The sequence below is a fragment of the Cydia pomonella genome, unplaced genomic scaffold (genome assembly GCF_033807575.1).
Source record: "Cydia pomonella isolate Wapato2018A unplaced genomic scaffold, ilCydPomo1 PGA_scaffold_57, whole genome shotgun sequence".
In the NCBI taxonomy this organism is placed as follows: domain Eukaryota; kingdom Metazoa; phylum Arthropoda; class Insecta; order Lepidoptera; family Tortricidae; genus Cydia; species Cydia pomonella.
In genome coordinates, this window is record NW_026907890.1 from 130065 (window position 1) to 153736 (window position 23672).

At 41.1% G+C, this 23672-nt stretch overlaps 1 protein-coding gene across 1 annotated transcript; it reads right to left on the reverse strand.

Annotated features, from left to right (window-relative positions):
* Positions 1-106: 106 nt before the first annotated feature.
* On the reverse strand, positions 107-10770 carry LOC133534107 (protein Jumonji-like). The gene is made up of 5 exons (XM_061873195.1): positions 10759-10770; positions 4132-4277; positions 3483-3930; positions 1450-1686; positions 107-650 (listed from the first exon to the last, which is right to left on the reverse strand). Exons 1-5 carry the CDS (start codon positions 10768-10770, stop codon positions 432-434), a joined length of 1062 nt encoding a protein of 353 aa, XP_061729179.1. The 3' UTR covers positions 107-431.
* Positions 10771-23672: the final 12902 nt, after the last annotated feature.

Below are 23672 nucleotides of genomic sequence, written 5' to 3' on the forward strand. Positions count from 1 at the left end.
GCTCCTTTGTCTGCTCGTGCTCCGTGTCCGACATCGCGTTTAAGAAACGTCGCGCGGTCACCAGATATGGATCCCTATTCAGCGGCGTAGAAATCAAACTCGGAGATCCATATAAAATTTATAATAATTAAAAGATATTTACAAGCGTGCAAAGTACGGAAAGAGTTTAGGCGACAGAAAGAAGCTAAATAGAATATTATAATCGCGTAGCGCGCGTAAGCAGAGGCTAGCGATAAGGCGGAGAAAAGCGGCGTGCGTTTAGTGCGAATCTCTGGGAGCCTCTGTCCGAGCGCGGGCGATGCACTGAGCTCCGGCCGGCCGCGCCGCGGTGGGGGCGTGACGTCACAGCCAGGGACCGCCAGGCTGCGGGCCGCTCCCGCCGTCGCCTGACTTCGGGCCCGCTGGAGCAGTAATTAGTGTGGAGTTTATGGTCACCACAATCTTAATAACTTACGATCGGACAACGTGGCGTAGGGCAGCAGATATCGCATGTATATGGGGTCCAGCTTGCGCTCCGGGTGCTGCAACTTGGTCAGCTTCATCTCGTCGGCGACGCGGCCCCACCGCATGCGTTGTATGACGTTGCTGAGACCGCCGTTGCGTTCCACGGCGTGGTATAGCCTGGGGAGGTTCACTTCGCTGCCGTCCAACTAAAACAGTAACAGGTTTTTAATCACACTTGCTCGAAATAGTATTTTATGCAACAGTTGTATAAGAAGGGTCAAAAAAGGCGAGTGGCGTGAGTTACAATGCGAGCCGGAGCCGAAGGCGTAGGCGAACATTGTAAAGGAATACGCCACGAGCATTTTTTGCACTATTTATACAACGTTGCATACAATGCTTTTCCTAGGAGTCAAAAACAAAAATAATACTAGAATAATACTAGAATCATATAGGTAAACAAACCAAAAGTATACAGCTAAGATACACGAGCATACCTTCATACGCGCCCGGAACCGAACCCAATGTAGCATACTTTTGGCACACAAGAGGTGGCCTTAAGAACTTTGTGATAAAACAACGCAACCTAAGTGTGTTTGGGGTTCTTAGAATTGTCTATTGTATTAGTTGCCTGTGGAAAAAAAAGTACAGTCAGCGATAAAAGCTTGTACCAAAAATGAAATTTTGCCAAAAGCTTATTTATTTTTATTTACCAACGACGCTCTGGGTCTCCAGGGCAAGGGGGCCCAGCGGCTGTACATCTTGGAGATGTACTGGTATATGACCGTGTCGCTCATGTCTGAAGTCGTCCGGGGGAACTATTCCTAGGAGATACTTGGGTCATGTCGCCTGCGGGTAGAGGGTGTACTCTTTTATACTACGTCGGTGGCAAACAAGCATACGGCCCGCCTGATGGGAAGCAGTCTCCGCAGCCTATGTACGCCTGCAACTCCAGAGGAGTTGCCTTCGAGTTGGATCATGTCGCCTGCGGGTAGAGGGTGTACTCACGAGGGGAGACCGCGCGAACACGACGCTCTGGGTCCGCAGGTGCGCCTTGATGGCAGCCAGCTCCCTGGACACGGGGCCCCAGCGGCTGAACATCTTGGAGATGTACTGGTATATGACCGCGAAGCGGATCGTGTCGCTCATCGTGCATGTTGGTTTGAAGTTTTCAGGGGGAACTATTTTGCAGAGGCCGTATTTTGAGGCCTCGGGGGCGATTTTGTCGTAGTATTTTATCGGATCCTGTAAATAATAAGTTAATAATCATATACACATAATTTCATGATAATAAACATTGTTAAGTGGAGATAAAAACTTAGTTTATTTTGCAAGACGCAATAGAAAAAGTATGACGATTCTCTACAAGTGTTTCTCTGCCCCTAATATTTATTTTAACCGATCTAACATGATTTATTCGAAGAGGGGAAACGAATAATGCTACCATAGCTATCGCGTGGAAACCGGACGGAAGCCGAGGCTCGGGGCGTCCTGTACACTCTTGGCAACGGTCCGTCCTAAGAGAGTTACGAGCGGTCGGGTTGAGCTGGAGCGAGGCCAGAAGACGAGCTGAAGATAGGAAGGCGTGGCGCGAGCTTGTGAAGGCCCTTTACACCTCTGGGGTGCTTTAGGACAACAACAACATGATTATAATGTAAGACTAGGGTAAAAGTTGCGTTACTTAAACTCAATTTTAACTAAGCTTGTGAAAATGTAATATAAAGTTAAGAAACGAATATAAACAGATTAGAGATGCAACGAATATCCAATTACTATTCGGTATCCGGGCAATTTTTTACAATACGGCCGGTTTCCGGATAGTGCGTAGTATCCGGCCGGATTCCGGATAGTGCTTAGTATCCGGCCGGATTCCGGATAGTAATTTAGCACGATATTTATGAATACAATATGCACTAAACACTACTAAATCTTATAAATAACGAAACAAAGTTAATAAATCTGCACTCGCTATGAAAATATTAAATCAATAAAATAAAATAAAATAAAAATCATTTATTTCAGACCTTGGTCCATACAGTGTTAGTACGACTTACTCTAAAAATTATATTAAATTATTATTGAAATAAATTAAACTTACAATATTTTAGGGTTTAAACTTACAATATTTTAGGGTTTAAACTGGAGCCAGTCACATATACTAGTAATAACTACATACACTCATGTGAGCCATGTGTATGTAGCTACCAGTGAGTGTACCCTGGTCCAGTGCACAAGAAGCTGACTGTCAAGCCTGTCAGCTATAATTGCCAGGAGACTGTTGCGGCTGCCCCGCAGGCGCCGCAGCGCGCAAAACACTTACGAAGAAAATTGTAATTTGCGCTATTCAATTCTCGCAGTATGTGAATTTAGTTTACTTATTTATAAACGGCTGCCTATAACTATAAATAAGTTGCAACCTGCATCGAACTTTGAGCAAGCGCGCTATCTAATTTAATTAATTTTTGACCAAACTTTTAGCCGGATATCCGGCTTCCGGATACCGAATATTCGGCGGATCCAGCGGCCGCATATCCGGTATCCGTTGCATTTCTAAAACAGATTTAAATTCTCAGCCTTAGGAAAATACGTAGATCCCGCTAAGACCGTCTCTGCCTTCCCCAAATACGCCTCTTTTCTCCCAGTCCCTTCAGTGACCAAGCTCCTCAGCTCATTAAGAAGTTCTGTTCAGCAGTGGATACAATAAACACTAATACATTACCTCAAACTCCTCAGCCGTAGGATAGTACGCGGTTGCTTCAAGCACCGCCCCTGCTTTTTCCTCTAAAGAAGCCTCTTCTCTCCCAGTCCCCTCCGTGGCCAAGCTTCCCAGTTCATTGAGAAGTTCTGTTCAGCAGTGGATACAATAAAATATACATTACCTGAAACTCCTCAGCCGTAGGATAGTACGTGGGTGCCTCTAAGACCGTCCCCGCCTTTTCGTCCAAATAAGCCTCCTCCCGCCCAGTCCCCTCCGTGGCCAAGCACCCCAGCTCATTGAGAAGTTCTGTCAGCAGTGGATACAATAAACACTAATATATTACCTCAAACTCCTCAGCCGTAGGATAGTACGTGGGTGCCTCTAAGACCGTCCCCGCCTTTTCGTCCAAATAAGCCTCCTCCCGCCCAGTCCCCTCCGTGGCCAAGCTCCCAAGCTCGTTCTGAAGTTCTGTCGGTAAGGAGTTGAAAATCTTGTTTAACAGCGCTGGACTATTCGTCAGATTATCTATCAAATTCTTCCGCTTCTTATATATATCGTCCTCAGGTACCAAGCTGACACTAAGTACGTTCCCAACTTCTTTTTGTTTGGTATTAATTTTGGCTAGTTGAGAGCTTGTAGGGCATATGTCCATGTATTGTATGCTTTCGGGGCTCTGCGCGGGGGGGTCGGGGGTGGGCTGGTTGCGGCGGCGGAGGCCCGAGGGAGGCCGAGAGCCTTCTAGTTCGTCGAACTCGTACACGTCCGGGTTTGGCGGCGGAGGGTCGCGGGAGCTGGAAAAATAGGTTCTATAAGTATATACCTGTATCATATGAAGGGGATAAATAAACCCGGGATTTACCGTAATCCCCAGAATATGCTTATTAATTTACTTATTTAACCTTTATTGCACAAAAGAAAACCTTACAGTACAAAAGGCATTCTGTACTCTACCAGTCAACCGTAAGGCCAAGCAGAGATCTTATCATACTTACTTCCTGAGAAGTCTCGTGTTGGTGGCCACCTCTTCCTGGGCAGGGGGCGCAGGGGCTGCCTTCGCCGCACGCTTCGGTAACGTTTTCTTCTCTTTGACCGGAGCAACTTTCGGTTTCCTGTATTTAAAAAAAAATACAAGCGTAACCTTTAAGAGTCCTTATTCCTACAGACGAGCGTATTTTGTAAAATGCTTCCTTTTTCATTCAAGATTACGACGTAACTATTAGTATTTATTCAAAAACTGATAACGTACTTAAATAATCGTTTCCTAAACTAGGGGCTCCAACAGTTCAAATTTTCATTTTCTCTTTTAAACCTCTTTTTTAATGAGGTTTTTTGGGAGTCTTTTCCAAATTTTGCAGTGAGATGTGGCGTTTCGGTTCTCAATTTTGCTATAAACAAGAATCATTTGGTACATGAATGACTACAATTTGATTCAACATATCTCGTACGAGGGGCTGGAATGATTAACAATCGAAAATTCATTTGAAAAAAACTGATAAAATACCTTCCGAGTTTTCTTCATTTTTTTGGCGAAAACAGGGTTTTATTATATTTTATTTCCGCAAATTGTACGCATATTTTGCTTTAAAAATAATATTATAGCAAACTGTAACTTTATGTTAACCTATAAAAAAAAAAAATCGTAACTATGGGACCTACATTGCCGTAAATTTATATTTTTTTAAAACACGTATAAATCACGCAGCAGCGACGCCCCGCTCTCAGTCCGCGCGGAGCGCGCTTAGAGGACGGACCTGTGCTCGATTGTCAGGCATTCGTTGCGATCGTAATCAGCTACGGAGTTCCGAGAAGTGCTATATACTGCGATTAGAAAATCTTAATAAAAGTTCATTTTTTACAGTATGCCAAACAGACTCGCTTATTGATGGATTTTCAGTGTTACTTTTTTTTAATACTAAGTCGGTGGCAAACAAGCACATGGCCCGCATATGTACGCCTGCAACTCCAGAGGAGTTACATGCGCGTTGCCGACCCTAACCCCCTCCCGCCCCTCGTTGAGCTCTGGCAACCTTACTCACCGGCAGGAACACAACACTATGAGTAAGGTCTAGTGTTATTTGGCTGCGATTTTCTGAAAAACGCATTTTCACTTGAAATTACGTTAGGGTTTGCATTATTATTTTTGACCCGGATGAAGTCCAAGTTCTCATGATGGAGTCAGGAGTTGGTCACCAGAACTCCTAATCTACTAATTATAATCCCATCGTGTTTGGGCTCAAAAGATTTGCCCTGACGAACACCATCGATCTAGATGAGGTCCAGGGTCTCATGATGGAGTCAGAAGTTGGTCACTAGAACTCCTAATCTACTCATTATAATTCCATCGTGTTTGGGCTCAACAGAGTTGCCCTGACGAGCACCTTCAATCTAGATGAGGTCCAGGGTCTCATGATGGAGTCAGGAGCTGGTCACCAGAACTCCTAATCTACTCATCATAACTCCATCGTGTTTGGGTTCAATAGAGTTGCCCTGACGAGCACCATCAATCTAGATGAGGTCCAGGGTCTCATGATGGAGTCGGGAGCTGGTCACCAGAACTCCTAATCTACTCATCATAACTCCATCGTGTTTGGGCTCAATAGATTTGCCCTGATGAACACCATCGATCTAGATGAGGCCCAGGGTCTCATGATGGAGTCAGGAGTTGGTCACCAGAACTCCTAAACTACTCATCATAACCTCATCGTGTTCGGGCTCAATAGATTTGCCCTGACGAGCATCATCAATCTAGATAAAGTCCAGGGTCTCATGATGGAGTCAGGAGTTGGTCACTAGAACTCCTAATCTACTCATTATAATTCCAACGTGTTTGGGCTCAAAAGATTTGCCCTGATGAGCACCATCGATCTAGATGAGGTCCAGGATCTCATGATGGAGTCAGGAGTAGGTCACCAGAACTCCTACTCTACTCATCATAACTCCATCGTGTTTGGGCTCAATAGAGTTGCCCTGACGAGCACCTTCAATCTAGATGAGGTCCAGGGTCTCATGATGGAGTCAGGAGCTGGTCACCAGAACTCCTAATCTACTCATCATAACTCCATCGTGTTTGGGTTCAATAGAGTTGCCCTGACGAGCACCATCAATCTAGATGAGGTCCAGGGTCTCATGATGGAGTCAGGAGCTGGTCACCAGAACTCCTAATCTACTCATCATAACTCCATCGTGTTTGGGCTCAATAGATTTGCCCTGATGAACACCATCGATCTAGATGAGGCCCAGGGTCTCATGATGGAGTCAGGAGTTGGTCACCAGAACTCCTAATCTACTCATCATAACCTCATCGTGTTCGGGCTCAATAGATTTGCCCTGACGAGCATCATCAATCTAGATAAAGTCCAGGGTCTCATGATGGAGTCAGGAGTTGGTCACTAGAACTCCTAATCTACTCATTATAATTCCAACGTGTTTGGGCTCAAAAGATTTGCCCTGATGAGCACCATCGATCTAGATGAGGTCCAGGGTCTCATGATGGAGTCAGGAGTTGGTCACCAGAACTCCTAATCTACTCATCATAACTCCATCGTGTTTGGGCTCAATAGATTTGCCCTGATGAACACCATAGATCTAGATGAGGTCCAGGGTCTCATGATGGAGTCAGGAGTTGGTCACCAGAACTCCTTAACTACTCATCATAACCTCATCGTGTTTGGGCTCAATAGATTTGCCCTGACGAGCATCATCAATCTAGATAAAGTCCAGGGTCTCATGATGGAGTCGGGAGCTGGTCACCAGAACTCCTAATCTACTCATCATAACTCCATCGTGTTTGGGCTCAATAGATTTGCCCTGATGAACACCATCGATCTAGATGAGGCCCAGGGTCTCATGATGGAGTCAGGAGTTGGTCACCAGAACTCCTAATCTACTCATCATAACCTCATCGTGTTCGGGCTCAATAGATTTGCCCTGACGAGCATCATCAATCTAGATAAAGTCCAGGGTCTCATGATGGAGTCAGGAGTTGGTCACTAGAACTCCTAATCTACTCATTATAATTCCAACGTATTTGGGCTCAAAAGATTTGCCCTGATGAGCACCATCGATCTAGATGAGGTCCAGGGTCTCATGATGGAGTCAGGAGTTGGTCACTAGAACTCCTAATCTACTCATTATAATTCCAACGTGTTTGGGCTCAAAAGATTTGCCCTGACGAGCACCATCGATCTAGATGAGGTCCAGGGTCTCATGATGGAGTCAGGAGTTGGTCACCAGAACTCCTAATCTACTCATCATAACTCCATCGTGTTTGGGCTCAATAGAGTTGCCCTGACGAGCACCATCAATCTAGATCAGGTCCAGGGTCTCATGATGGACTCAGGAGTTGATCACCAGAACTCCTAGTCTATTCATCATAACTCCATCGTGTTTGGGCTCAAAGATTTGCCCTGACGAGTACCATTGATCCAGATGAGGTCCAGGATCTCATGATGGAGTCAAGAGTTGGTCACTAGAACTCCTAATCTACTCATTATAATTCCATCGTGTTTGGGCTCAATAGAGTTGCCCTGACGAGCACCATCGATCTAGATCAGGTCCAGGGTCTCATGATGGACTCAATAGTTGGTCACCAGAACTCCTAATCTATTCATCATAATGGTAATTTGATGGTGCTTGTCGGAGTAAATCTATTGAGCACAAACACGATGGAGTTATTATAAATAGATTACGAGTTCTGGTGACCAACTCCTGACTCCATCATGAGACCCTGGACTTCATCTAGATCGATGGTACTCGTCAGGGCAAATCTTTTGAGCCCAAACACGATGGAATTATAATGAGTAGATTAGGAGTTCTAGTGACCAACTCCTGACTCCATCATGAGACCCTGGACTTTATCTAGATTGATGATGCTCGTCAGGGCAAATCTATTGAGCCCAAACACGATGAGGTTATGATGAGTAGTTTAGGAGTTCTGGTGACCAGCTCCTGACTCCATCATGAGACCCTGGACCTCATCTAGATTGATGGTGCTCGTCAGGGCAACTCTATTGAACCCAAACACGATGGAGTTATGATAAATAGATTACGAGTTCTGGTGACCAACTCCTGACTCCATCATGAGACCCTGGACTTCATCTAGATCGATGGTACTCGTCAGGGCAAATCTTTTGAGCCCAAACACGATGGAATTATAATGAGTAGATTAGGAGTTCTAGTGACCAACTCCTGACTCCATCATGAGACCCTGAACATCATCTAGATTGATGGTGCTCGTGAGGGCAAATCTATTGAGCCCAAACACGATGGAGTTATGATGAGTAGATTAGGAATTATGGTGACCAACTCCTGACTCCATCATGAGACCCTGGACTTCATCTAGATCGATGATACTCGTCAGGGCAAATCTTTTGAGCCCAAACACGATGGAATTATAATGAGTAGATTAGGAGTTCTGGTGACCAACTCCTGACTCCATCATGAGACCCTGGACTTCATCTAGATCGATGGTACTCGTCAGGGCAAATCTTTTGAGCCCAAACACGATGGAATTATAATGAGTAGATTAGGAGTTCTAGTGACCAACTCCTGACTCCATCATGAGACCCTGAACATCATCTAGATTGATGGTGCTCGTGAGGGCAAATCTATTGAGCCCAAACACGATGGAGTTATGATGAGTAGATTAGGAATTATGGTGACCAACTCTTGACTCCATCATGAGACCCTGGACTTCATCTAGATCGATGGTACTCGTCAGGGCAAATCTTTTGAGCCCAAACACGATGGAATTATAATGAGTAGATTAGGAGTTCTAGTGACCTACTCCTGACTCCATCATGAGACCTTGGCTAGTCACTATCATGGGTGCGTAGCCAACATGCCAATCGTTTACGATACGACAACGAAACACTACTCTCTCTCTATCGCACTAATATACGCAAACGATTGGTATTTTGGCTAGGCACTAAGCAAGTGTGTGGCCAACATGCCAATCGTTTACGATACGACAACGGAACACTATCTGTCTCTCTATCGCACTAATATACTTTATTTATACCTGCAGTCATTTACTAACTTCTTCATTTTCCATTGGTGTGAAAGAGACAGAATAAAGAGCAAGGGTTATAGTACACTCTGTAGTCTGTACACTTAGTAGTAGTGTACATAAAAAAAACTACTGTGCTTAAACAATAAAATAAAGAGTGCCCATATGATATCATATGACACTAAAATTAATGTTGCTTGAAATTATATTGAAAACTATCAAGATTATTCTAGTCTGCATTGAAACGCGCGTCGCGTTGCCGGCGCTCGCGTACCGAGCGCCAACGCCATCTATCGAGCGTTATTTCGTGAAATCGGAGAACGCTCCAAGGATTAAGGGCTCTTAACATACACAATAATCTTTAACCCTTTGAATGCCACATCTATCGAACGCGGCGTGTCATCGTGAGCCATATGGGAACGCACGAAGTCTGATTATCCTCGGTCAAAAGGTTAACAAAAAAAAACTGACTAAAACGGGACTTAATTTTTTTTTTATACTACGTCGGTGGCAAACAAGCATACGGCCTGCCTGATAGTAAGCAGTCTCCGTAGCCTATGTACGCCTGCAACTCCAGAGGAGTTACATGCGCGTTGCCGACCCTAACCCCACCCCCCTCGTTGAGCTCTGGCAACCTTACTCACCGGCAGGAACACAAGTAACACAACACTATGAGTAGGGTCTAGTGTTATTTGGCTGCGGTTTTCTGTAAGTTGGAGGTACTTCCCCAGTTGGGCTCTGCTCTAGATCTGGAATGACATCCGCTGTGCTGTGCCCTACCACACAAGGCGAGATGACATTCACATTGCCCATACCTCTCTTCTTCCTCGCGTTGTCCCGGCATTTGCCACGGCTCATGGGAGCCTGGGGTCCGCTTGACAACTAATCCCAAGATTGGCGTAGGCACTAGTTTTTACGTAAGCGACTGCCATCAGACCTTCCAACCCAGAGGATAAACTAGGCCTTGTTGGGATTAGTCCGGTTTCCTCACGATGTTTTCCTTCACCGAAAAGCGACTGGTAAATATCAAATGATATTTCGTACATAAGTTCCGAAAAACTCATTGGTACGAGCCGGGGTTTGAACCCGCGACCTCCAGATTGCAAGTCGCACGCTCTTACCGCTAGGCCACCAGCGCTTTTTTTTTACCCATACCTCTCTTTTGGACAAAATATTAATAGCGTAAAGTTAAGTTTTTAATATACCTACGACGTTTCGAGGACAAGTCTGTGGTTGCCGAGCATTTACTAGTCAAACAAATCACTGGATTGAGCTGCATAACCCTAAAATCATTTCTACGGATCGTAGTGAAGCCATTGAAATTAAAAAAACAAATCAATTTCAATCGGAAAGATGGTTTTAGGATCTCATTCAATTGTAATCCAGTCATTAGTAAATGTATCAGCGAAAACAAATATCGTGAGTGTTGTGTGTCGAGTGATTAACATCCCTAGTGCGCAAAACGGGTGCGGGTAGCACGAAAAACTCGCGCGGCTAAAACATTGGTGTCAACTTTAGCTAGTATTCTCCGAGGCCACGGGGACAATGCCGTCCTCGAAACGTCAGAGGTAAATACTGCCTCAATCGAGCAATGGAGCTGCAGAAGACATACACGAAGCTTCATGATACATCTTCTTTCACTACATTAATAATAATAATCCAGCCTATATACTTTCCATTGCTGGGCACAGGCCTCCTCTCATACGCGAGAGGGCTCAGGCTATAGTCCCCACGCTAGACTATGCGGATTGGGGACTTCACATACACCTTTGAATTTCTTCGCAGATGTATGCAGGTTTCCTCACGATGTTTTCCTTCACCGAAAAGCTAGTGGTAAATATCAAATGACATTTCGTACATAAGTTCCGAAAAACTCATTGGTACGAGCCAGGATTTGAACCCGCGACCTCTGGATTGAAAGTCGGCCGTCATATCCACTCGGACATCACCGCTTATTATAGGACATTATTACACAAATTGACTAAGTCCCACAGTAAGCACATTAAGGCTTGTGTTGAGGGTACTTAGACAACGATATATATCAATATTTATAAATACTTAAATACATAGAAAACACCCATGACTCAGGAACAAATATCCATGCTCATTACACGAACAAATGCCCTTACCAGGCTTTGAACCCGGAACCATCAGCTTCGTAGGCAGGGTCACTACCCACTAGGCCAAACCGGTCGTCAACGTTGACGCACGCGGCCACAGCGCCCACAGCCCATATTAACTTTCGTCCATTCCGAGAAAGTTCACGATGACCACCGCACACTATAGCCGTGGCGTTCAAAGTAAATATTACTTTTTATGAGGAAATACCAGATTTAATAATTTTAGTTATATATCTCCTTCGCACTGACGAGGCTCCTAAAATGAGAGCGATAAGGACAACTGCAGCTTATGCGAAAAATCCAGCGTAAAAATCTTTGAAATCGAGGTTTCGTTCTCGCCATTTCCCCCCTCCAAAACTTAAGCAAATTGTAACCATATTTTCTCACCTCACGTTCTAAACCCACATTTTCTATTTCCTCCTGTGGCACACAGTATGCTAAAAACTCTTTCTTTAGGCGCACTTGTTATTTGTATAATGAATCTCTTAACGATATAGATATTTTTGTTCATAGTTTGTCCGTGTTCAAGAACAAAGTTCGGCAAATTTTGTTTTCTAGAAATTGATCAATTTGGTTCCAGTCATATTTTTCATACTTTTGTATGTTTTCTTAACTTACTTGCATGTAGCACACAACTAAACCGGTAATTTATAATTGCGTAATTTACATTTCCATGTAATAGTTTTCTTAGTAATGTAGGAAACTTTAGGCCTATTTTTAGTTCATTTACTTTAGACATATTTGTAAAAGGCTGTTTGTTTTCTAAATAAATTAAAAAAAAAAAAAATATATATATATATATATTTTGGAAAAAAAATGAAATAGTTATTTTCATCACACTTGCTCGAAAAAGATCTTATTTCATGCAGGTGTGCTGAAGGACAAAGGCCTATTTTGTTTTCGCGGGAGTTATGGATTGTGAAGCTATAATTCCCTAAGGAGTTATAGCTTTATTCTTTAATTATGTCACTTATTCATACAAACCAAGTAGCATAAATGAGTTTTACTTTTAAAATGCTGACGTTTAAAATGTAATATTTTTGTTTATGTTTAAAATTATTTAATTTGATTAATTTAACAGCCGTTTAAAATTTATTTACATAACTTTCAATCGTGGCTGAATGCCGAATAGGTCTGTGCCTTCGATGCCTCACCTGCCAATAAATTACAAAATGGCGGACGAATGTTTGATATGTCACCGTATTTAAGAATTATTTCGCTTAAAATTTAGTTTTTTCTTCGCAAGTGTGATGAAAAACATTGTGTGTAACTCCGGGGGTAAGAATATTGCAAATGACCACCCTCGCTTCCAAAGTTTCACTTACCCCCCTCGTTGCACAATGTACTATTGTACAACAAGAGAGCAAAGTTTGATATTTCTTCGAGTGCTTATTTTAATTAGTTAAATAGTGATGAAGACGGATTAGATTTTATTTTTCGCAGTAAGGGACTCAAAAGCGCACGAGATGTAAATAACTTTGATCTCGTGTAGTACACAAAAAATTTCACGACAGCAGTGTGAACATATTTGAAAGGTGAAAATACAACCTGAAAAAAATGTAATCCGCCTTCATCACTATTTCACTCATGTTTTCTTAAGGTATTCTAACAATTAAGTTTAATTACCGCAATAAATCAAAACGAAAGAAATTTCAATTAAATAATACCTACGGAAATAATGAAGTAACGAACATCAATTGACAGTTCAATCGACAACTTTTTTTTGAAAAAAAAAAACTTTGTAAGATACGGTCCGAATTGCGGATACAACTAATTGTCAAGTATAGTGGATATCGTTAAAAGTAGAATTATTTACTTTGCGTAACAATTGCGTATTTTTTTAAGTTCAAATACGTAAAATATGGTTTTTTTATTAAATTTTTATTTCAATTAATTATTACGATTGAGGACTAGTAGGGTGTTTTGGAACTATACGGTCTGACTTATTTCGGGGGTCTAATATCAACCGTCAATATACCGTTGAATTACGTATCTTATTTTTGTCTCTGTTCGGGTCAAAATCAGATCCATGAAGCGCCTGCGCAAATACTATAGCAAAGCGCCACAGAGGTCAATCTCCTCTCGTATTAATTTAAGATATTGTCAAAATTTGCATGTCACTTTACTTATTCCTGTACCACAAGACAGATTACACGTCTCATATATTTTATTTTGAGTTTTTCTGCTATAAGCCCGTCAGACCCTTGAACATGGTCCACACGAACCGGGTATAATTGAAGGAACATTTGGCAACGATTGGCAACCCTGGCTGTCAGGTTGGCAACCCTGGCTGTCAAACGATAAGCAGCTGATTTTGCTAGGTCCCTTGTAATTATTTTAATTTTAATGATATTTCATGTAATAGTAAGCTGTTTAAGTGTGTATTAAATAGTTTTAACATTAAGTTTTATGTATACATAATAAGTGAAGTGCTTTAGTGACGTTTACGTGTCTTGTAATATCTCAAATTTGTAGCCGTTATAGGTTATACATTTGAAATCTGTGTTCGCCTTAAAATCCTTTCTGGTTGTTTTTATCACTAGTAATTACTAAGTGTGCTTATAATAAAGCGTAAATCATTGCACAGGGTTAGAACACAGTGTAGACATAGTCAATCGTCACTATTTCATGTAAGTACGTACCTAAATATCACTTGGCTTGAGTAAGCGAATCCTTGTTTTTTTTGGGTTTAATATAATAATAAAAAAAACATCTACAATGCTAACCCGCAGAGCAGCCGCAGCGGCTCGCCAGCAGGAGACTGATAAACTCCAACTTACCTTGCTGGAATTGAAAAAATCCAAGGAATCTTGTGCTCAATTGCTTAGTGAAAGAGAAGACAGTGAGAAGGAACTATTATTAGTACTTAATAGCAATGATAAGCTGAAAAAGCAACTGTGTTCTTTAGAAACTGACTATAATAATGTAAATTCAGAGCGGGCCCAGCTTCAGGAGACGGTTGACAGGTTCACTGAATGTAGTGCTGCCTATGAGCAGGCCCTGAAGGACATCAACTCATTGGAGAGAGCACTGCACGACGCCCACGAACAAATCTACGAGCTACAGGAGGCCCAAAACAATGTAGCAGCAGCACACACTCAGACCTTATTCGAAGAACTGGTTCGGCCCGACTCTCAGTTGGTTACCGCACCAATTGAAAACCCTGTGGCCACTACAGATTTAGCCAATGATACCACCACACCAAGGTTAGTAAGTTGCAGCGGAAACAAACTAAAGAAATATATTAAATTAAATAGACTCATTAAAAAAAAACAAAAGTTGTCAAAAATAAATAAATTGTTTTTTAAAAAATTGAGATTTTGTAAAGTTAATGTAAGCTTAGTGGATAAGTTAGATTTATACTCTGCTCAGTTAGAACATAGTAAATTACAATATGAAACTGACACACAGACATTAAAACTAAAAGTTCAGAGTTTGGAGGATTCAATTAAATCCTTAGATGCACTAAATGAGAGTTCAAAAAAAGTTATCAATGAATATTCTTTAGCCATGGATGATTTAATATCCCAAATTAGACAAAATTCAGAGCAGGTTGAGTCTCTGACCAATGGCCAGTCATGTGCTTGTATGCAAATGAATGGTCATTCGTCGAGTGGAGCACTCGAGCCGAACCTGTGTGACAGTTTGACTCCATCACAACAAAATGATAATAGCTCCTTCCACACTACACAACAAAGCACACCTGAACCTAATGTTATTATGTACTGTGATGAAATTGGAAGCAATATGAGCACATTTTTAAACTATTACTTAAAGGGACTTAGTACAATCAACAATTGTCTGCCTCATAGTAGCCTTGAAAATCTCTCAAAATGAATTTTAAATGATAGTACTATTAATTCAAAGACAACACTGCTTATTCTTATGGGGAATAGGGGTAATGTGAATAAAAATAATTTAATAAAATTATTTGAACAATTAAAGACACTTATAGTGAATGAAATTATTATTTTCACATTCCCCTATTGTGATCAAATGTCAGAGGCAGAAAATAACACTAGGTGTAAGTTAAATATATTTTTATATAATCTTTGTACATATAGTGATAAGTTTAGTATAATTGACACTAACAAATTTGTTAGCAAATACCATATGCCTATGGTTTTTTGGACTAAAGGTAAGTTATACCTTTCAAATTATTATTAAAGCTTTGTCGCTATCATATTTGTTTGACATTTCTGCCAAAAATTTGGCAGTTTATCCTGCTTCTATTGAGCAGACCGGTATGAACTTGGTTTTGGTTCCAGTCATAACCAATAATTTAAATTAGCTCTTAAGAGCCCTTAATCCTTGGAGCGTTCTCCGATTTCACGAAATAACGCTCGATAGATGGCGTTGGCGCTCGGTACGCGAGCGCCGGCAACGCGACGCGCGTTTCAATGCAGACTAGAATAATCTTGATAGTTTTCAATATAATTTCAAGCAACATTAATTTTAGTGTCATATGATATCATATGGGCACTCTTTATTTTATTGTTTAAGCACAGTAGTTTTTTTTATGTACACTACTACTAAGTGTACAGACTACAGAGTGTACTATAACCCTTGCTCTTTATTCTGTCTCTTTCACACCAATGGAAAATGAAGAAGTTAGTAAATGACTGCAGGTATAAATAAAGTATATTAGTGCGATAGAGAGACAGATAGTGTTCCGTTGTCGTATCGTAAACGATTGGCATGTTGGCCACACACTTGCTTAGTGCCTAGCCAAAATACCAATCGTTTGCGTATATTAGTGCGATAGAGAGAGAGTAGTGTTTCGTTGTCGTATCGTAAACGATTGGCATGTTGGCTACGCACCCATGATAGTGACTAGCCAAGGTCTCATGATGGAGTCAGGAGTAGGTCACTAGAACTCCTAATCTACTCATTATAATTCCATCGTGTTTGGGCTCAAAAGATTTGCCCTGACGAGTACCATCGATCTAGATGAAGTCCAGGGTCTCATGATGGAGTCAAGAGTTGGTCACCATAATTCCTAATCTACTCATCATAACTCCATCGTGTTTGGGCTCAATAGATTTGCCCTCACGAGCACCATCAATCTAGATGATGTTCAGGGTCTCATGATGGAGTCAGGAGTTGGTCACTAGAACTCCTAATCTACTCATTATAATTCCATCGTGTTTGGGCTCAAAAGATTTGCCCTGACGAGTACCATCGATCTAGATGAAGTCCAGGGTCTCATGATGGAGTCAGGAGTTGGTCACCAGAACTCCTAATCTACTCATTATAATTCCATCGTGTTTGGGCTCAAAAGATTTGCCCTGACGAGCACCATCAATCTAGATGAGGTCCAGGGTCTCATGATGGAGTCAGGAGCTGGTCACCAGAACTCCTAAACTACTCATCATAACCTCATCGTGTTTGGGCTCAATAGATTTGCCCTGACGAGCATCATCAATCTAGATAAAGTCCAGGGTCTCATGATGGAGTCAGGAGTTGGTCACTAGAACTCCTAATCTACTCATTATAATTCCATCGTGTTTGGGCTCAAAAGATTTGCCCTGACGAGTACCATCGATCTAGATGAAGTCCAGGGTCTCATGATGGAGTCAGGAGTTGGTCACCAGAACTCGTAATCTATTTATAATAAATCCATCGTGTTTGTGCTCAATAGATTTACTCCGACAAGCACCATCAAATTAACAATATGATGAATAGATTAGGAGTTCTGGTGACCAACTATTGAGTCCATCATGAGACCCTGGACCTGATCTAGATCGATGGTGCTCGTCAGGGCAACTCTATTGAGCCCAAACACGATGGAATTATAATGAGTAGATTAGGAGTTCTAGTGACCAACTCTTGACTCCATCATGAGATCCTGGACCTCATCTGGATCAATGGTACTCGTCAGGGCAAATCTTTTGAGCCCAAACACGATGGAGTTATGATGAATAGACTAGGAGTTCTGGTGATCAACTCCTGAGTCCATCATGAGACCCTGGACCTGATCTAGATTGATGGTGCTCGTCAGGGCAACTCTATTGAGCCCAAACACGATGGAGTTATGATGAGTAGATTAGGAGTTCTGGTGACCAACTCCTGACTCCATCATGAGACCCTGGACCTCATCTAGATCGATGGTGCTCGTCAGGGCAAATCTTTTGAGCCCAAACACGTTGGAATTATAATGAGTAGATTAGGAGTTCTAGTGACCAACTCCTGACTCCATCATGAGACCCTGGACCTCATCTAGATCGATGGTGCTCATCAGGGCAAATCTTTTGAGCCCAAATACGTTGGAATTATAATGAGTAGATTAGGAGTTCTAGTGACCAACTCCTGACTCCATCATGAGACCCTGGACTTTATCTAGATTGATGATGCTCGTCAGGGCAAATCTATTGAGCCCGAACACGATGAGGTTATGATGAGTAGATTAGGAGTTCTGGTGACCAACTCCTGACTCCATCATGAGACCCTGGGCCTCATCTAGATCGATGGTGTTCATCAGGGCAAATCTATTGAGCCCAAACACGATGGAGTTATGATGAGTAGATTAGGAGTTCTGGTGACCAGCTCCCGACTCCATCATGAGACCCTGGACTTTATCTAGATTGATGATGCTCGTCAGGGCAAATCTATTGAGCCCAAACACGATGAGGTTATGATGAGTAGTTAAGGAGTTCTGGTGACCAACTCCTGACTCCATCATGAGACCCTGGACCTCATCTAGATCTATGGTGTTCATCAGGGCAAATCTATTGAGCCCAAACACGATGGAGTTATGATGAGTAGATTAGGAGTTCTGGTGACCAACTCCTGACTCCATCATGAGACCCTGGACCTCATCTAGATCGATGGTGCTCATCAGGGCAAATCTTTTGAGCCCAAACACGTTGGAATTATAATGAGTAGATTAGGAGTTCTAGTGACCAACTCCTGACTCCATCATGAGACCCTGGACTTTATCTAGATTGATGATGCTCGTCAGGGCAAATCTATTGAGCCCGAACACGATGAGGTTATGATGAGTAGATTAGGAGTTCTGGTGACCAACTCCTGACTCCATCATGAGACCCTGGGCCTCATCTAGATCGATGGTGTTCATCAGGGCAAATCTATTGAGCCCAAACACGATGGAGTTATGATGAGTAGATTAGTAGTTCTGGTGACCAGCTCCTGACTCCATCATGAGACCCTGGACCTCATCTAGATTGATGGTGCTCGTCAGGGCAACTCTATTGAACCCAAACACGATGGAGTTATGATGAGTAGATTAGGAGTTCTGGTGACCAGCTCCTGACTCCATCATGAGACCCTGGACCTCATCTAGATTGAAGGTGCTCGTCAGGGCAACTCTATTGAGCCCAAACACGATGGAGTTATGATGAGTAGAGTAGGAGTTCTGGTGACCTACTCCTGACTCCATCATGAGATCCTGGACCTCATCTAGATCGATGGTGCTCATCAGGGCAAATCTTTTGAGCCCAAACACGTTGGAATTATAATGAGTAGATTAGGAGTTCTAGTGACCAACTCCTGACTCCATCATGAGACCCTGGACTTTATCTAGATTGATGATGCTCGTCAGGGCAAATCTATTGAGCCCGAACACGATGAGGTTATGATGAGTAGTTTAGGAGTTCTGGTGACCAACTCCTGACTCCATCATGAGACCCTGGGCCTCATCTAGATCGATGGTGTTCATCAGGGCAAATCTATTGAGCCCAAACACGATGGAGTTATGATGAGTAGATTAGGAGTTCTGGTGACCAGCTCCCGACTCCATCATGAGACCCTGGACCTCATCTAGATTGATGGTGCTCGTCAGGGCAACTCTATTGAACCCAAACACGATGGAGTTATGATGAGTAGATTAGGAGTTCTGGTGACCAGCTCCTGACTCCATCATGAGACCCTGGACCTCATCTAGATTGAAGGTGCTCGTCAGGGCAACTCTGTTGAGCCCAAACACGATGGAATTATAATGAGTAGATTAGGAGTTCTAGTGACCAACTTCTGACTCCATCATGAGACCCTGGACCTCATCTAGATCGATGGTGTTCGTCAGGGCAAATCTTTTGAGCCCAAACACGATGGGATTATAATTAGTAGATTAGGAGTTCTGGTGACCAACTCCTGACTCCATCATGAGAACTTGGACTTCATCCGGGTCAAAAATAATAATGCAAACCCTAACGTAATTTCAAGTGAAAATGCGTTTTTCAGAAAATCGCAGCCAAATAACACTAGACCTTACTCATAGTGTTGTGTTCCTGCCGGTGAGTAAGGTTGCCAGAGCTCAACGAGGGGCGGGAGGGGGTTAGGGTCGGCAACGCGCATGTAACTCCTCTGGAGTTGCAGGCGTACATATGCGGGCCATGTGCTTGTTTGCCACCGACTTAGTATTAAAAAAAAGTAACACTGAAAATCCATCAATAAGCGAGTCTGTTTGGCATACTGTAAAAAATGAACTTTTATTAAGATTTTCTAATCGCAGTATATAGCACTTCTCGGAACTCCGTAGCTGATTACGATCGCAACGAATGCCTGACAATCGAGCACAGGTCCGTCCTCTAAGCGCGCTCCGCGCGGACTGAGAGCGGGGCGTCGCTGCTGCGTGATTTATACGTGTTTTAAAAAAATATAAATTTACGGCAATGTAGGTCCCATAGTTACGATTTTTTTTTTTATAGGTTAACATAAAGTTACAGTTTGCTATAATATTATTTTTAAAGCAAAATATGCGTACAATTTGCGGAAATAAAATATAATAAAACCCTGTTTTCGCCAAAAAAATGAAGAAAACTCGGAAGGTATTTTATCAGTTTTTTCAAATGAATTTTCGATTGTTAATCATTCCAGCCCCTCGTACGAGATATGTTGAATCAAATTGTAGTCATTCATGTACCAAATGATTCTTGTTTATAGCAAAATTGAGAACCGAAACGCCACATCTCACTGCAAAATTTGGAAAAGACTCCCAAAAAACCTCATTAAAAAAGAGGTTTAAAAGAGAAAATGAAAATTTGAACTGTTGGAGCCCCTAGTTTAGGAAACGATTATTTAAGTACGTTATCAGTTTTTGAATAAATACTAATAGTTACGTCGTAATCTTGAATGAAAAAGGAAGCATTTTACAAAATACGCTCGTCTGTAGGAATAAGGACTCTTAAGACAAAAGAATCTGTCTCTGGCAATTTAGCTTTTAGTAAATCTGATGAAAAATACTGCAAACATGGAATGTACATCCACCTGGTGCATCAAAAGTCAAAACATTCAAAACATTCAATGTATTAGAGGAAAAGATTTACAGATTGAACTTTTTTTGAATGATTATAATATTGATATTTTATGTATTACTGAACATTGGTTGAATAATAATGAATTAATGCCTCAATTTAATAATCACCAGGTGGGCAGTTCGTTCACCAGACTTAGTTCCATACATGGTGGGTCATTAATTATATTAAATAGTCAGTTAAAATTTAAGGAACGTAAGGACATTGTGTCCATGTCTGTTGAGCGGACTATAGAACTAAGTGCAGTAGAATTGGAGCAATTTATTGTTGTCTGTGTGTATAGGCCGCCTTTAAGTAATTTTGAAATATTTGAAAGCATAATGGAATCCGTCCTACTTAAAATATCACCTAGTAAGAAATTACTTATATGCGGCGACTATAATGTAAATATTTTGGAAAATTCAACAGTAAGTTGTAGATTGTTGAATCTTTTCAAATCATGTAATCTCAACCACATGTTTATGGAGCCTACTAGAGTGACTGCCACTAGTGCCACCTGTATAGATAATATTTTCACTGATATTTTTCCTACCGCTAAAAATGTAATCAGCAAGTTAGAATCAGACCACTTAGGCCAATTAATGGTGTTTGAGGCTGTAAGGAAAAATACCTTGCGAAAACAAATAACTTTTGTACCAGTAACCTCTGACCGCGTGGAACGAATGAAACAAAGTTTAATTCAGGCGCTACCCTTTCTGTCTTCCAACATGAGTCCTAATGATATGTATAATTCATTCTTTCACACTTTTATGGAAAATTACAATGCGATATTTACTACAAAATCGGTCATGGTTAGTGATGCATCAGTTTTTAGTGAGTGGGCTACTGCAGAGTTACATCAACGAAGACGTGCATTGTATGCCTTGTATGAGGAACGGCGGTTCAATACGAGTGATGAATTGAAGGAATATGTTAAACAATATTCGAAGAAGTTTAAAATAGATTGCCATATCGCTAAGCGTAATTATTTAAGTCAAACAATAAAAACTAGCTCTGATATAATTAAAACAACGTGGAAAGTAATTAATGTGGAGACTGGTAGATCAAAGCAAAGGATGAAAGATCTTAAACTAAAAATTGATGACAAAATCGTAGATTCCAGTTTAGATGTAGCAACAGAATTTGAAAAATTCTTCACCGAGGTACCAGCTTCCACAACTAAGAACTTAAATTCATCACCTTCGTCTGCCGTTACACTGTTAGAAGAGAATGTCCCAGAATGTAATAGAAACCTTAATTTTGAACATGTGAGTGCCTCAGATATATTAAAGGCGTTTAAATCAATTAATGTAAAAAAAACTAGTGACCTTTGGGGAGTCTCCGTTCATACTGTCAAATCCTTAATAGAAGTTGTAGCGCCTGACCTGGTAGTTATATTTAATAACAGTGTTGACTGCGGTGAGTTTCCTGATCTAATGAAACATAGTAAAGTCACTCCTTTATTTAAATCAGGTAGCACATCCGACCCCACTAACTTTAGACCAATATCAGTGTTACCAACATTCAGCAAAATTTTTGAAAAAATAGTTTTGAGTCAGTTATTGAAACATTTTAACATTAATAATATAATGCACAACAAACAATTTGGTTTTACACGGGGTCGCTCAACAACCGACGCTAGTGTTGAGTTAATTAAACAGATCTTCGATGCCTGGGAGGAGTCACAGGATGCTTTAGGTATCTTCTGTGACTTATCTAAGGCCTTCGATTGCGTCTGTCATGAAACATTGATCAGGAAACTGCACTATTATGGAGTAAGAGGCTCGGCACTGAATTTAATAAAGTCTTACTTACACGGTAGAATACAAAGGGTTGATGTGAGTGGACAGCGATCACCGGGGTCATTGGTCTCTATGGGTGTACCGCAGGGATCAATATTGGGGCCGTTCCTGTTCCTTATCTACATTAATGACCTGCCTTACCTTGTAAAGACCCACCATGACATAGTATTGTTTGCAGACGATACCTCACTTATTTTCAAAGTCAAACGACAGCAACAAGCTTGCAGTGATGTAAACAATGCTATTTCTAAAGTAGTAAATTGGTTTAATGTTAATAATTTATTGTTAAATGAGAAAAAGACTAAGTGCATTAAGTTTGTTACAAGTCACATAAGGAATGAGCAAACAAGTGTCATTGTCAAGGATGAGGAATTGGAACTAGTAGATAGCACAGTTTTTCTTGGTATAACTTTAGATTCTAAACTACAATGGGGTCCCCATATTGCTAATCTCTCGAATAGACTGAGTTCTGCAGCTTTTGCAGTGAGCAAGATCCGTCAGTTAACAGACGTGAAAACAGCTCGATTAGTTTACTTTAGTTACTTTCATAGCATTATGTCATATGGTATTTTACTATGGGGCAGTGCTTCAGAGATAAATACCATTTTTGTTCTGCAGAAGAGGGCTATTCGTGCAATATATAAAATGTACCATAGAGACACACTTAGAGATAAGTTTAAGGACATTAACATAATGACAGTGCACTGTCAATATATTTACGAGAATATTCTGTATGTACATAAAAACATTGCCAGTTTTAAGAAAAACTGTGAAATACATAATATTAATACTAGAAATAAGCATAAGCTCGCAGTGCCCTTCACTAGGCTCCATAAAATTAAGAAATCATTCATGGGTAATTGTGTAAGATTTTACAATAAACTTCCTAATATTATAACTGAATTGTCTGTTAGTAAATTTAAAAATTATGTAAAACGTAAGCTTATCTCTAAAGCCTATTATAGCACACAAGACTACATGAATGATGAAACACCGTGGGATTAAGTGTGATTGTAAAGAATGAATTATTTATTGTTATGTTATTAATGATGAAATTGATAATTCAATGTATATATATACCGTATTTTTTAACATTTAGATTTTATTCTAGAAAGGTTCTAGACTAGTATTTTTATACAATTTTGATGTTTGACGATCCTTTTGTGAAATTCTTATTATTAAGTTTACCATATCTATAATAGTTCAATGTTTTTTTTAGAACAATAATAACTGCATCAATAAATTGCTCTGATATTTAGATTAAGATGCTATTTGTAAAATTTGACGATTTAAAAGTGCTTGTTGCTAGGCCTATTTGAATAAAGAATATTTTGACTTGACTTGACTTGACTT

What these genes read in the sequence shown, in the direction of transcription:
- LOC133534107 (XM_061873195.1), bottom strand. An exon ending in CTACGGCTGAGGAGTTTGAG is followed by an intron (nt 1,687 to 3,482) that starts GTAATATATTAG and finishes TATTATTTACAG; the next exon opens with GATCCGATAAAATACTACGA. An exon ending in TGTTCGCGCGGTCTCCCCTC is followed by an intron (nt 651 to 1,449) that starts GTGAGTACACCC and finishes TTACTGTTTTAG; the next exon opens with TTGGACGGCAGCGAAGTGAA.